At 46.0% G+C, this 14,059-nt stretch overlaps 1 protein-coding gene across 1 annotated transcript in view; it reads left to right on the plus strand.

Annotated features, from left to right (window-relative positions):
• IPO9 (importin 9) overlaps positions 1 to 14,059 on the plus strand; it is a 183,373-nt gene that overhangs the window by 47,986 nt on the left and 121,328 nt on the right. Inside the window, 2 exon segments of the mRNA XM_078776372.1 lie at positions 11,438 to 11,459; positions 11,462 to 11,557. Coding sequence (XP_078632498.1) covers positions 11,438 to 11,459; positions 11,462 to 11,557 — 118 coding nt within the window.

Below are 14,059 nucleotides of genomic sequence, written 5' to 3' on the forward strand. Positions count from 1 at the left end.
AGAGTGAAGGTGAGCATAGAGCCTAGATTTTGGCAGTTTAACCATAAGAGGGTTGCTGGCAGATCTTGTGCAACCTGTAGGAATATCAGGGAGACAGAGCAGAGAGAGAGAGAGAGAGCTGGGGGAGCAAGGCCGGAGAGGAGTCGGTAGAAGACAGGAAGACCACCAACCTGCCTGTGGCGAGTGAGTGAAAGGCCCTCGGAGTTAGCTTCATCGCAGGAGATTCCAATGATTCTGACAGCTTTGGTTTCAACAGCGTGAAGCCGAGCTAGGTGTGAGGCAGGAGCACCGGCCCAGAGGGGGGAACAGTATTCCATTGAGCTGCGGATGAAAGCCTTGTATGTGGTGAGGAGCTCAGGTGTGCCAAGGAAGGACATCGCACGAGGGAGGATGCCCAGTCGGCGACTGGCTTTGGAGGCCAGCTTGGAAATGTGGTTTTCCCAAGAAAGATCATGGCAGATAGTGAGACCCAAAAGCTTGAGCGACAGAACTTCTTGGAGAGGATTGTTGAGAAAGTAGAGGGGAGGGTTTTCCAGTCGGTCTTTTCGGAGAGACATAGTGAGAGATTGTAGATTTGTCAGGATTGAAAGACATGTTCCACTTGTTTGACCAGTCTGTGATTTTGTCCAGGTCTGCAGAGAGTGAGGAGGCTGAAAACTGCTGATCTGAGGGATGAGGAATGGAGCGGCAGATAGTGGAGTCATCAGCAAAGAGATGGAGAGGATTTTCCAGAGAGTCGGAGAGATCATTGATGAAGACCAGAAATAGCACAGGGCCCAGAACACTACCTTGGGGTGCCAGACCGTATCGAAGGCACGTGATATGTCAAGGGAGACAGCTCTGATTTCCTGTTTGGCATTGAGGACCTCCATCCATTGTTGAGCCAGCAGAAGCAACATGTCCAGAGTAGAATGACCTGGTCTGAATCCAAATTGATGATCAGAAATCAAGCCATTGGAGAAGAGGAAGGATTTGATATCTGAAGAAATTATGGATTCCATGACTTTGCTGATAATTGGGAGCAGGCTGATTGTTCTTTCGTTGCAAGGATCTGTTTTTGAACCTTTTTTGTGTAAAGCGGTAATGTTTGCTGATTTCCAAGATGCTGGCAGATGACCTTGAGCAAAAGAGAGGGTGAAATGAACAGAGAGAGGGTGAGATAGAGCGGAAGAGCAGGATTTTAGCACCCGTGGGCTGATGCTGTCTGGTCCAGTTGCAGAATCAGAGTCGAGGTTTGACAAAAACTTCTCCATCTTGTTAGGAGAGAAGGACACAGAGTCCATGAGCAGTTTGGTTCGACTGGGAAAGGTGGGAACAGAGAGATATGGGTTTGGGACACAAGATTTTGAGGCAAACACAGAGTTGAGGCATTCGGCTTTGTCACGTGCAGTGTTAACTGTGTAGCCATTTGAGGTAAGGGATGGGATGCAGGGGGAACAAACACCAGAAGCAGATTTGACCAGGCGCCACCAGGATTTGGAAGAGGGAGACAGGTTTGAGAGTTCAATCTTGAGTGTGGAGAGATAGCGCTTCCTGGCACTCCTGAGGGTAGACACACACTTGTTCCGAGCTTGGTGGAAGGAACTGAGATTGCCTTCAGTTGGATTTGCCTTCCAAGAGGCAAAGGCAAGTTGTTTCAGTGCAACTGCCTCACCAAAAGTTTCAGTGTACCATGGACGGGAGGAAGGGTAAGACAACTGAAAACGAGATGGGATAAATCTGTGCATTAGAGAGAGTAGTTTGCTTTGGAAGAATTCCCAGGAAGAATTGATGTTAGAGGCAGTAGAGATGCCAGTCAGCCATGCCAGTCAGCCTGAGTGAAATGCCAGACTCGTCGGCGCTGAGGAGGCTCTCTGAGAATGGCCAGAGAGATGTCCATTTTAACAAGCATATGATCAGAAGAACCGATTGGAGCAGAAGAAGAGCAGCAGACATTTGCAGGGAAGTTTGTCATAACCAAGTCTAGAAGAGAAGATACTCAATTGACTGAGATCCGGGTCGGGAAATTGACAGATTGTGTCAGTCCTAAAGATTTGCAGAAGTCCTTTGCTGAGGTGCTATGGCAGGTGAGAGAGGAACCCACACCCAGCCAGCAGGCATGATGACAGTTGAAGTCGCCACATATGAGGAAGAGAGAGTTTGGATGAGTTGATAGAAGTTGGTCCATGTTGTCCGACAGCGAAATGTAAATGGAGTCATCACTGTTTGGAGGATGGTACAGAACACATATGAAGAAAAGGTGGGAGCGGAGAGGATGCCGTAGCCAGAGGTACTCCTGGGGGTGGGGTGGAGAGAGGGCAGTGCAAGGAGAGTGAGGAAGAGAGTTTTTGATAAAGATAGCCACCCCACCACCAGGACGAGGCTCAGGTCTATCATACCGGAGGAGGGAGTAACCAGGAAGAGATATTAAGGAATCAGAGACATCTTGAAGGAGGAAAGTTTCTGTTAAGCAGATCAAGTCTGGATTGTCAGAAGCAACCTGAATGGAGAGATCAATCAGGTTTGAGCGAAGGCCCCGGATGTTTGAGGTCCATACCATTAATGAGGAGAGAGGGGATCATTGGGTGCAGGACAGAGGAGGGTAGGGGAGGGGTAGGGTCAGATGGATGATGAGAGGGGGAGGTAGGGAGAGCAGTTGATAGTGTCTCAGAGATTACAGAAGAGTTACAAGAAAGGGAAGGATGAGGAGGACGAAAGGTTTGATGGTGATGGGATGAAGCACAGTGAGGGGTTGTTTGAGGGGTGGCAGAGGAAAGTAGAAGGTTGGGGGAAGGTGGAGGTATGAGATGGAAGGGAGACAAAGTGGGGAGGAGGCAGCTTTGAGGAGGAGGTGGGAGGGGGGAGAATTTGGGAGCGATGGTTGGGGGGAGATTTGAAGGAGAGGGGTTGGGGGGGGGGGGGGGAGTTTAGGAGGGGAGGGGCAAGGGGGGAGTTTAGGAGGGGAGGGGCAAGGGGGGTAGATTTGGAGGGGAGGGGCAAGGGGGGAGATTTGGAGGGTAAGGGCAAGGGGGTAGTTTAGAAAGTGGATGATTAATGAAAGACGAACATTTATAACAATTTGGGTTTATTGTGATTTTCAAGTTTGCGTTCCGTTTAAGAGTGATGGAGGAGGGGTGGAATAAATGTGAATTTAGAGCATGTAGTGATTTAGAATGATAAGAGATTGAATATTTTTTGAAGTGGAATGAGTTGGAGAGGAAATTGAAAAAAGCCTTTTAAATAGGAAGAAAAACAGCGTGTTGTAATATACCACTGAATAAAACACTGCAGGGGAAAGTTTAAACATATTTAAACAGAACCGTGAAGAACAGTCTTATATTCACAAAAATACTAATGGGGAGAGGGAGCCTAGAGGGACAACCACGAGTCACGTGAACAGGGGAAAAGGTGGAAGGCAAGGAGATAATGGGGGCGGGGTGAGACAGCGCACGTGGACAGAAGCACACAATGAGACAACTTCACACGTGGAGAATGGGAAATAAATGTTGCTGTTTTTTTTTTCATTTTTTGGGGGGTTTTTTGGGGGTGGGGGGGGGGGGGGGTTTAAAACGTTCGACAAAGAGTAGATGATCGGGGAAGTTCGGGGGAGAAGGGAAAAATCTAAGAACCTTGCAAAAACAGCGAAGGAAGGAACAAACTTCGACGGGGGACCGGGGAAGCCTGAGGCAAGGCCGCACACGTGCGGCAAACAGAAACGAAAAATTTATGAAAGATTAACACCGAGAAACTTCCTCGGGACACACTATACTATAGGTTCACACACCGAAAGATAAATACAGTTTCGACAAAATACAATTGTGAACAATGACTTAACTTTGAAAACGTGGAGAACGTGTACAGCTTCCAAAATCTGTGCCGTCGCCGTCAAGATCTCGCGTGCAACGTATGTGAGATGACAGATGACAGATGACGCGATCAACGTATGTGAGATGCAATGTATACGTATGTTAGACTTGGAGTCTGAACAGGGAGCTGATACAAAGACTTAACTGCTTCAGTACTCGGTCTCTTCAGAGAATGCTTGGCTATCGCTGGTCAGACTTGTGTCTAATGAGCGTTTGCTGAGAGGGACTCAGATGAGATTTGTTTTCTGGATTGTCCGTGAGTGTCAGCTGTGGCTTTATGGACACGTGGTTCATTTTCCTGATGCTGATCCTGCTCACCAGATTCTCTTGAGTGGAGGAGGCCAAGCGTCCGACCACATGCCTCGTAGTTGCAGTATGTTAAGCGATACTTTGTTGAGGAGATGGGGATTGGCCGGGCATCTGCCTGGGGGATGGCCCGATAGAGGCCCCTCGAGTACCGATGGAAGGTGGACATGGTGACGCGCTGCACCGGTGCATCCTCTCAAACCTGACCTGACCAGGGACCTAAGACAGGTGTCAGTCATTGAGATAAATTAATTGGTGTTCATTGATTGTGTAGATTTATTCAAGGAGAATTTTATTTAGTTTGCCTCATAAAGTATTGCCAATCTATATAATAATAGCGTAAGGACTCGACTTTGTTATCCCTTTTACGCCGCACCCAGTGACCCGATGCCCACGGCACTAATGGATTTACGATCTACGAACCGCGCTCTTTGTTTATCACGTACAGACATACTCGAAAAATCTGAATTAGCCGACGTCGGGGCCCAAAAGCATCCGATTAACTGCCGATACGACGCCATCTTACGACGCCATCGTATTGGCGTCTGCTGGGCGAAGGCGAAGCAAGCCATCCGCTGATTGGACAGGCGAGGCGAAAGCAAGCCGTCCACTGAGTGGGCAATCCAGAGCATGCATTTGTGCCGGTGTCGGCGATCGTTGTTCATATACGCACTCTTCATTCTCATCTTTCTTCCTAACTCTTACTCGGACAAGCAAATCCCCAATGCCATCCATAATGGTACACTCTATCCATACACCACATCCTCCCTTCCGTGGATGTTCCACGGGTTTCGGCTAGTTATTATTATTTCACGAACCCATTTCCCATGCAACGAGAGATGGGGTTTTGCAATTGCTTGTGTGTCTGTATATGTTTGTCCGAGGCATAACTTTTAGCGTTTTTGAGCTTTCATTTGAGCTTTTGTGATCAACTTTTCAAAAAACTTTTATTAAAAAAATATGGAGAAAAAAAATTGGATCCAAATGTCAATGGGCAAAGTAGAAATACGCTTTTTCATCCCATTTGCCACTGCAAGGTAGAGTGGCTTGGTAGGTAGTGGCAAGTGCAAGACGGCTTGGTTTTTTAATCACTTCCGTATTTCTTTATTTTTTACTTACAAAATCGAAGATTTTTCAAGTATATTGGTCGGTTGCGTCTGTGATTCTGTCTGTCTGTCTGTCTGTCTGTTTGTCTGTCTGTTTGTCTGTTTGTTTGTCACCGGCCTACAGGTCACAATTTTCAACCGATCTTCACTAAACATAACCAAATGGTGTAGTTGGTCATAAGCAAGAAGCCTATTGTTTTTGGGGTCAAAAGGTCAAAAGGTCAACATTGGCCAAAGGTCACCAACTTTGCCAAATTTCTAAAATCCTCAATTTTCATCCAATTGATTTGAAATTTGAAGAGGACTTGCATATCTGTTCACTGAATTCAACCACCCAGTATTTTTGCGGTCAACAAAGGCAAAAAGGTCAACATAGTCCAAATTTCTAAAATCCTCAATTTTCATCCAATTGACTTGAAATTTGAAGAGGACTTGCATATCTGGTCACTGAACTCAACCACCAAATATTTTTGAGGTCAACATAGGCCAAATTTCTAAAATCCTCAATTTTCATCCAATTGACTTGAAATTTGAAGAGCATTTGCATATCTGGTCACTGAATTCAATCACCAAGTATTTTTGAGGTCAACATAGGCCAAGTTTCAAAAATCCTCAATTTTCATCTGATTGAATTGAAAATTGAACAGCATTTGCACATTGAGTCACTAAATAGGGAAACAAACTATTTTTGAGGTCAAAAGGTGAAAGGTCAACTCAAGGTCAACCTTCCAAAATCATTTTTCATCTGAAAAATCATCAATTTTCTTCCTTTTGACCCGAGCTTTGATCAAGATTGTCAATTTTAATCTTTATGATTTTTAATCTTGATGCTGCATCAATGGAAACTTTTTTTAGGGGGGTGTGGGGGCTGATTTTGCAAGTATAGTCCTCTGCATGACATCTTTTTGTTTACCATTTCAGCTTTTGTCATCAAATTTTCAACAAACCTCCTTTTTGAGAACATGGAGAACACTAATTAATAGTATACTGCATATACATTAATTTATTTTTAGTTGGTGTTTAGTTTTATTTGAGTACAAAGTTGAGTTTGAGTTTAGTTTGAGTACAAACCTCTTTCTGGGGGATCTGGCCATCCCCCAGAAAAACTCAAATTTAGTTTGAGTACAAAGCTGTCACAAATGGTCTGTGCATTGTGAGACGTTTTCTAGTTTATTTGCAGTTGCATCATGTAATGAAATTGTGTCTAAGTTGAACCCAGGTGCTATGCTGGCTCTGACCACTGAGGGGCTTTCATAAGAACTCGGACGGACATCGCTCCGATTCATTCCTGTGACATTTATCCTGTGTGGTAGTGCATATACGAATGGTGTGTATTGCTAGATGTTCCAAGCTTGCTTGTTTGCTTGTACCAATTGCCAATTCATTATTACTTCTATGATAACGGTATACTGATATTACTCTTGCTGATTTCTTACAGGTGTTACTAGAGATCGATTCTGAATTAAACCTACTATTGGGACAATGTTGTAGATCTGATTTTTACAACAATTAATTCAGAATCGTCTCTTCGTCCTGAACGAGAACAACATGGCTCATAAGCTGATACAAGTTCCAATTTTCAGCGCGGACCCCCAAGCGCAGGACGCGTCTGCACAATTGCTACACTGGTTGAAGCTCCTGACCAGTCATCTGGATGCGCAGGAGGAAATCACCGCTGTCATGAAGCTTGCGGTGTTGCAGTCCAAGGTGAACCATACTGTGTACATGTCCATCTCTCAGTGCGCTACGTACGATGCTGCTGTGGTCGAGCTGAAACGTATTTACATCAAAACTCGGAGCGTGGTCTACACCCGATATCTGCTCGCGTCTCGTCGACAAGAACCCACGGAGACCATTGACCAATTCGCTCAAGACCTCCGACGATTATTGAAGGACTGTACCACCGAGACTCGCACCCATGCACAAGTTTGTGATGACCTTGCTCGCGATGCTTTTGTCTCAGGCATTAGATTGCAGGTCGTCAGACAAATATTACTTGAAGAAGCCGATTTGACCCGAGAAACAGCCCTTCGGTTATCTCACGTGTACACCGAAGCGCAGGTACAAGCCGACGCTTATGAACGCCCATACGTCACTGCAGGGATATCCCGACCGACATGACTGGAGAGAGCTACCGCCGAGCTAGAGGATGCTGCACCCTCGCCGGAATTGGAGGCACCCGATGCGCTTGGGGACCTCGACCCGAGTTTGCCAGCGGCCGTCGCTGCTGGACCCAAGCCAGGAAGTAACGCTAAGTGCTACTTCTGCGGGAACCGGAACCATCTCAGGTCAGTTTGTCCGGCTAAGGAGGCGACGTGTCATTTGTGTTTGAAGAAAGGTCACGTTGCAAAAGTTTGTCGTTCGTCACGGGGCCGGCGAACTCGCTCGACGCTGAATGTGCTTCTCTCCTCGCCCGCGGAAGAATCTGTGCCTCGCGCGCCTCGTACGGCCTTGATTGGAATCGCCCCTCTCCGTGGGCCCCGAGCTGAGCGCTCGACCTTGATGAGACTTGCCGCGCCGACTAAACAAGTCGCGCAATCACAGCGGGACGCGGCTCGACCGTCCATGACAGGAATTCTTTCGACGCCCAGCACACTTCCGGGTTTGGCTTCCCGATCCGCGTACGCCGGCGTCGAATCTCCACGCGTGGCACGAGCGCCCTCCAGTGGCGGCACGATCGACCTATGATCTACTTTGACTACACGACAGCAGGGATCTCTGCGCGTGGCTCGAGCGCCCCCATAGACGGCCCGACCGACCCATGTTTGACTTTAACTACACGAAAGACATTAGCGGGCGTCGGATCCACACGGGAGGCTCGAGCGCCACCTCTCGACGACTCGACTACTGCAGGGCCACCACGATTTTCTCCGGCGACATGGGCGTTTGGAAATGGAATTTGGTGGTGCTGATACTCTTGCTGTGTGTGCTCTTGCAGGGATGGAAATTGAGCCACTGTCGCTGTTTCCCAATATGACTACTGACTGTACACCGGTTGCTGTTAAATCGCGACGCTACTCACGGGCTGACACACAATTCATTGCGGAAGAGACTGCGCAACTCCTAAAGGAAGGTATCATAGAACCTAGTCGGTCGCGCTGGCGGGCCCAAGTTTTGGTGGTACGAACCGAATCACACCGCAAACGCATGGTAATCGACTATTCGCAGACGATTAATCGGTTTACCCAATTGGACGCCTACCCACTCCCGGGAATAGATTCCCTGGTACGACAGGTGGCACAGTACTCGGTCTATAGCACTCTCGATCTACGTGGCGCGTATCATCAGATTCCCATCTCCCCGGCAGATCGCATCAACACTGCGTTTGAATCCGGACAGAGGTTGTACCAGTTCACCCGGCTACTTTTCGCGGGCACAAATGGGGTTCGTGCTTCCAAAGGGCTATGGACGACCTCATCTCTAAGGAGAATTTAACCGATGTCTTTGTTTATCTGGATAATCTCACGGTTTGCGGGTACGACAAAGAACATCATGATGCGAATCTGAAGCGCTTCCTCGAGGTTGCGCACAAGTATCGACTGACTATGAACGAGGCTAAATGTCGCTATTCTGCTCGCATGATAGATCTCCTGGGGTACACTGTGACCCATGGCTCTATCGCTCCAGATAAGGAGCGTCTGCGACCCTTGCTCGACATGGCCCCGCCCCGCGATCGTGCTTCATTGAAGCGTGCTCTCGGGCTGTTTGCTCATTATTCTAAGTGGGTTCAAAATTTTTCCGAGAAGCTTCGCCTGCTTGTGGATTGCAATGCGTTCCCCATGAGTCACGCTGCTAAGGCCACTTTTCATGGTCTGAAGTCCGACATCGCTGGCGCCGCTGTGTCGACGATTGACGAAAACAAGTCCTTTGTTTTGGAAAGCGATGCGTCGGACCACGCGATAGCTGCGACACTCTCTCAAAGGGGGCGACCTGTGGCCTTCTTTTCAAGGACTCCTCCGCGGAACGGAGACACTCGTCTGTCGAAAAGGAGGCGTATGCCATCGTTGAGTCGATCAGGCGTTGGCGTCCATATTTGCTCGGACGATGTTTTCAGATCATCACAGATCAACAGAGTGTTGCCTTTATGTATGACACGCAGCATGCTCAACGCATTAAGAATGAGAAAATCACTCGCTGGCGGATCGAGCTCGCCGATTTCTGTTACAAAATCAAATATCGCCCGGGGTGGGATAACCTCGTTGCCGATGCTTTATCACGGCCTGCGATGTGTGCGAGCCTCACCTCCTTTGAGGATCTGTGTGTTCTTCCTGTCACCTTGTGCCATCCCGGCGTGACGCGTTTCACTCATTATGTGCGCAGTCGAAACTTGCCCTATTCCGTTGAGGATGTTCGTCGGCTCTGTCGCACTTGTTCCGTTTGCGCTGAACTCAAACCTCGCTTCTACAACCCTCCGATGGGTACGCTGGTCCAGACCACTCGGCCGTGGGAGAGATTGGCAATGGACTTCAAAGGACCCCTGCCGGCTTCACCGGCTTCGAGTAATTCTCGTTATCTACTCACGATCGTTGATGAGTTCTCTAGATTCCCTTTTGCTTTCCCGTGCGGTGATATGTCTGCTGCTACAGTTATCCGGTGTCTGCGGAACTTGTTTTCTATGTTTGGGAATCCGGCCGGTGTGCATACCGATCGTGGCGCGGTGTTCTTATCCCAGGATGTGAGGAACTTCTTGCTCCCGCATAATGTCGCTTCTAGCTATACTACTCCGTATAGACCACAGGCGAATGGACAGGTAGAACGCTTTCATGGCATTTTATGGAGGGCCGTTACTCTGAGCCTTAGGTCCCGCGGACTAGGACTGGACCAATGGGCTTGGTCGCTACCCGGGGCATTAAGCTCGATCAGGACTTTATTGTGCACCACTACAAATCAAACTCCCCACGACCGTATGTTTCGTTACCCGCGGCGTTCGGGCAGTACCCGACCTTTACCGGGCTGGCTTGCTGAGCCAGGACGGGCTTTTCTCAAACGTGCGGTTCGCAGGAGTAAATATGACCCGCTTGTAGACAAGGTGCATGTTCTCCAAGCCAATCCCAAGCACGCTCGTGTGCTGTTGCCCAATGGTCGGGAGTCTACGGTCTCGGTACGCCATCTGGCCCCATGCGGGGATGTTGACGAGCCGGCTTACGACACAGTTGATCCGACATTGGAGCATCTACCGGCTTCCCCACCGCTACATGCACCCGATCCGGCTGGCCCTGTGAGGCCACCGCCGTCACCCGATTTAGGCGGATACTCCGATGCGGGGGATTCCGGCCTTGGGGATGTGGTTACCGGACCCACGTCGGGAGAGAAATTCGCCACCCCGAACGCTATGGTTGGACTGACTGACATGGACCATTGCTAACTGATTACTCTGCTACTATGCTTTGCTAGCTTGATTTCAGCCCTAATGGTAGTGTAGTTTTAACGGAGGGGAGAATGTAATGAAATTGTGTCTAAGTTGAACTCAGGTGCTATGCTGGCTCCGACCACTGAGGGGCTTCCATAAGAACTTGGACGGACATCGCTCCGATTCATTCCTGTGACATTTATCCTGTGTGGTAGTGCATATACGAATGGTGTGTATTGCTAGATGTTCCAAGCTTGCTTGTTTGCTTGTACAAATTGACAATTCATTATTACTTCTATGATAACGGTATACTGATATTACTGTTGCTGATTTCTTACAGGTGTTACTAGAGATCGATTCTGAATTAAACCTACCATTGGGACAATGTTGTAGATCTGATTTTTACAACACATCATGTTTGTCGTTTGTGGTTGTACCAATCTTGAAATTATGTCTGTTGTTCAATACAGTGAAAGTCCTGAAATTTATAAACAGTATCGTCCTGAAATTAATATCACTATTGTGTTCGGATTTGTGAGAATAGCATTGTCAATCAGAAAGCGATGCAGATGGCCTGCATGATGGGTATGCAGAGGGTTATAATGACACCCCATGAAGCTCTGCTTTGTGATGACGCGATGAGGGGAGTCAGGGGGTGAAGGGGGGGGGGCGGGAGAAGGGTGTGTGGGGGGGGGGGGGGGGGGGTGGGAAGGGTAGGTGTACCCTTTTTAAATCTGAAAGGCTGGCGTGTTTCTTTATCGCTCTTTTGTGTTCTCAAATTTGGGAGTGCATCTAATTGGCCATTTGTTGTTTTTTACCACCTTTGGCAGGCGGTCACTGCACTACTCAAAAACTTCCGAAGCTGATGGCAAACTGCACTCAACAGCTGCTGCCCGTTGTCTGGAGTACGCTTTACGCAAAGTGCTTCTCTATATCCAACCATCATTTGTGGGGGAGGACGACAGCATGTCTCTGCTTTGCTGTAGAGCTGTGAGAGTGAAATATATAGTGAGGAAAATGGGCCAGATTATGAACAGCAATGGAGGACTTTATTTTGCGATAACCACTTATAATGGTATCCATGCATTTCTCTCTCCCTCCCTCTCACTTCTCTCTTCTGAAGCTGGTTATCTTGCAGCTATATTCAGCATTTTTCTCAATGTTCTGCAAATCAATTAACTTTCTATGCAATTGTCACTTTTCAACAATGACGGCAAATGTGAACAGGGACTGAGTTGCTCCAATGTGTGACCACTTGCGTACATGTTACTATTGTTATGAAAGTTGCCTTGTTTTCTTACTCGTCTAGTTCATCGCTGCTGTTTTCCGTCCTTATTCATCGCAATCATTACCTTCACCACCAAAGGTGGACGGAGGTTCTGTTTTCACCTGGGTTTGTCTTTCTGTCTGTGAGCAGAATATCTCAAAAAGTTATGGACGAAACTTGGTGGAGTGTTTGGTTGTGTGACCAGGACGAATTGATTAGATTTTGGTGAAGATCTGGATCCTGTTAAACCACGATTTACATTGGGGATGCGTTCCTGCAAAGTGCAACGAATATCGAAACAATGAAAATCAAAGCAATTTTTCTCATAAGAATTAATAGAATAAGCTGGGTGATTATGGTCCTCACGTCGCCACTTTACCTATTCATATTTCGCTTTTTACCTATATTATCCTTTTTAAATTAATCACAGTTACGTTCAAATACACATACATATAAATAAAATAAACAACAATTACCAGACATATTTAAATAAAAATAAACATCTCCTGAAAGTGGTCAAAGTTTGTGATACATCTTCTTCTTCCTCATTCTCAATGAACATCTCCGTATTTATAGAAAAAACTTAATAACCTGCAACCAATGAATATCAACCAGCATGCTTTCTAACGAATACATCTAATTCACTTCTAAGGTAACACTTTAACAATTCCTGTTCGCCAATCTATAGTACAGTGCATTTATTTATGTGTGAAGCAAAGTAGAGTATTTCTTTTGGCATTTTGTGATCTGGTATGACTTTTAGTAGTGATGTATTCTGGCATTTTGTAATCTGAAAACGATCGAGAATTTTAGGTTTGGCTTTTAAAAACGATGCAAGTGTGAGTTGAGTTGACGAATATTGAGAGGTGGTATTAATAACGTGACGATGTATTTGCGAAATGACGAAAAGTGATTCTTCATCATTGATAGGGCCAAAACGATGTATATAGCAGTTAGCACGGTATCTCAAAAATGTTACGGATGGATTCGGACAAAACTGGGTGGACAGATTGGGTGTGCGACAAGGATGAATTGATTTGATTTGGGTGAGAGATCCTGACTCGGATCTGAGAATTTTTTTATTACTTCTGCCACCCGAGGTGGACGGAAGTTGTTTTCACCTGTCTGTTTGTCTGTCTGTCTGTCTGACCATGAGAAGGATATCTCAAAAAGTTATGGCCGGATTTGTACTAAATTTGGTGAAAAGGTTGGGTGTGACGAGGACAAATTGATAAGATTTTGGTGAAGATCCGGATCCGAGAATTTTTTAATTTTCCAAATGATTCTTCACCATTGAGAGATGGGGCCAAACGATATACAGTATAGCCCGATATTTCAGAAAGGTATGGACGGATTATGACACAACTTGGTGGATGAGTTGGGTATGTGACAAGAACAGCTGATTAGATTTTGGTTGAGCTCCAGATACAGATCCGGCCGATTAAGGGGATACAAAACGTAAACTGTTCAGCCTGGTGGAGGTATGCACTCTATCGAGTGCCATTGTAGTTTTGATCAGTAATAGATGTACTGAAACTTAATACTGTTCAATTCGTCGCCATTTGCAGAGAGGTTCGATTTGCATGCTTTCAGAAACGGGTAGGGCTTGTCACTATATTGATGTTCTGTGTACACTTTTATGTATATATATATATATATATATATATATATATATGTATATATATATATATATATATATATATATATATATATATATATATATATATATATATATGTATGTATGTATATATGTATGTATATATATATATATGTATATATAATTATATATGTATATATATATATATATATATATATATATATATATATATATATATATATATATATATATATATATATATATATATATATATATATATATATATATATATATACATACACACACACACACACACACACACACACACACACACACACACACACACACACACATATGTATATTTTTTTATTGTTACCGGGTCCCCCCCCCCCGCCTTACCCCTGGTCTCGGTGGACCTCCGGACCCCGAGAGAGTCCCCGGCAGAAAGATGTTTTTATCCCTCACTGGCACCAGCAAATTAAACCGTCGAATCAAATGATGCAACCACACCCGGTTATAAACAAACCATAATATATTATAAATCCCACACAGGAATCACGACCCAATTAATACATCACTTCAGAATAT

The sequence above is a fragment of the Myxine glutinosa genome, chromosome 4, assembly GCF_964187855.1.
Source record: "Myxine glutinosa chromosome 4, kmMyxGlut1.1, whole genome shotgun sequence".
In the NCBI taxonomy this organism is placed as follows: domain Eukaryota; kingdom Metazoa; phylum Chordata; class Myxini; order Myxiniformes; family Myxinidae; genus Myxine; species Myxine glutinosa.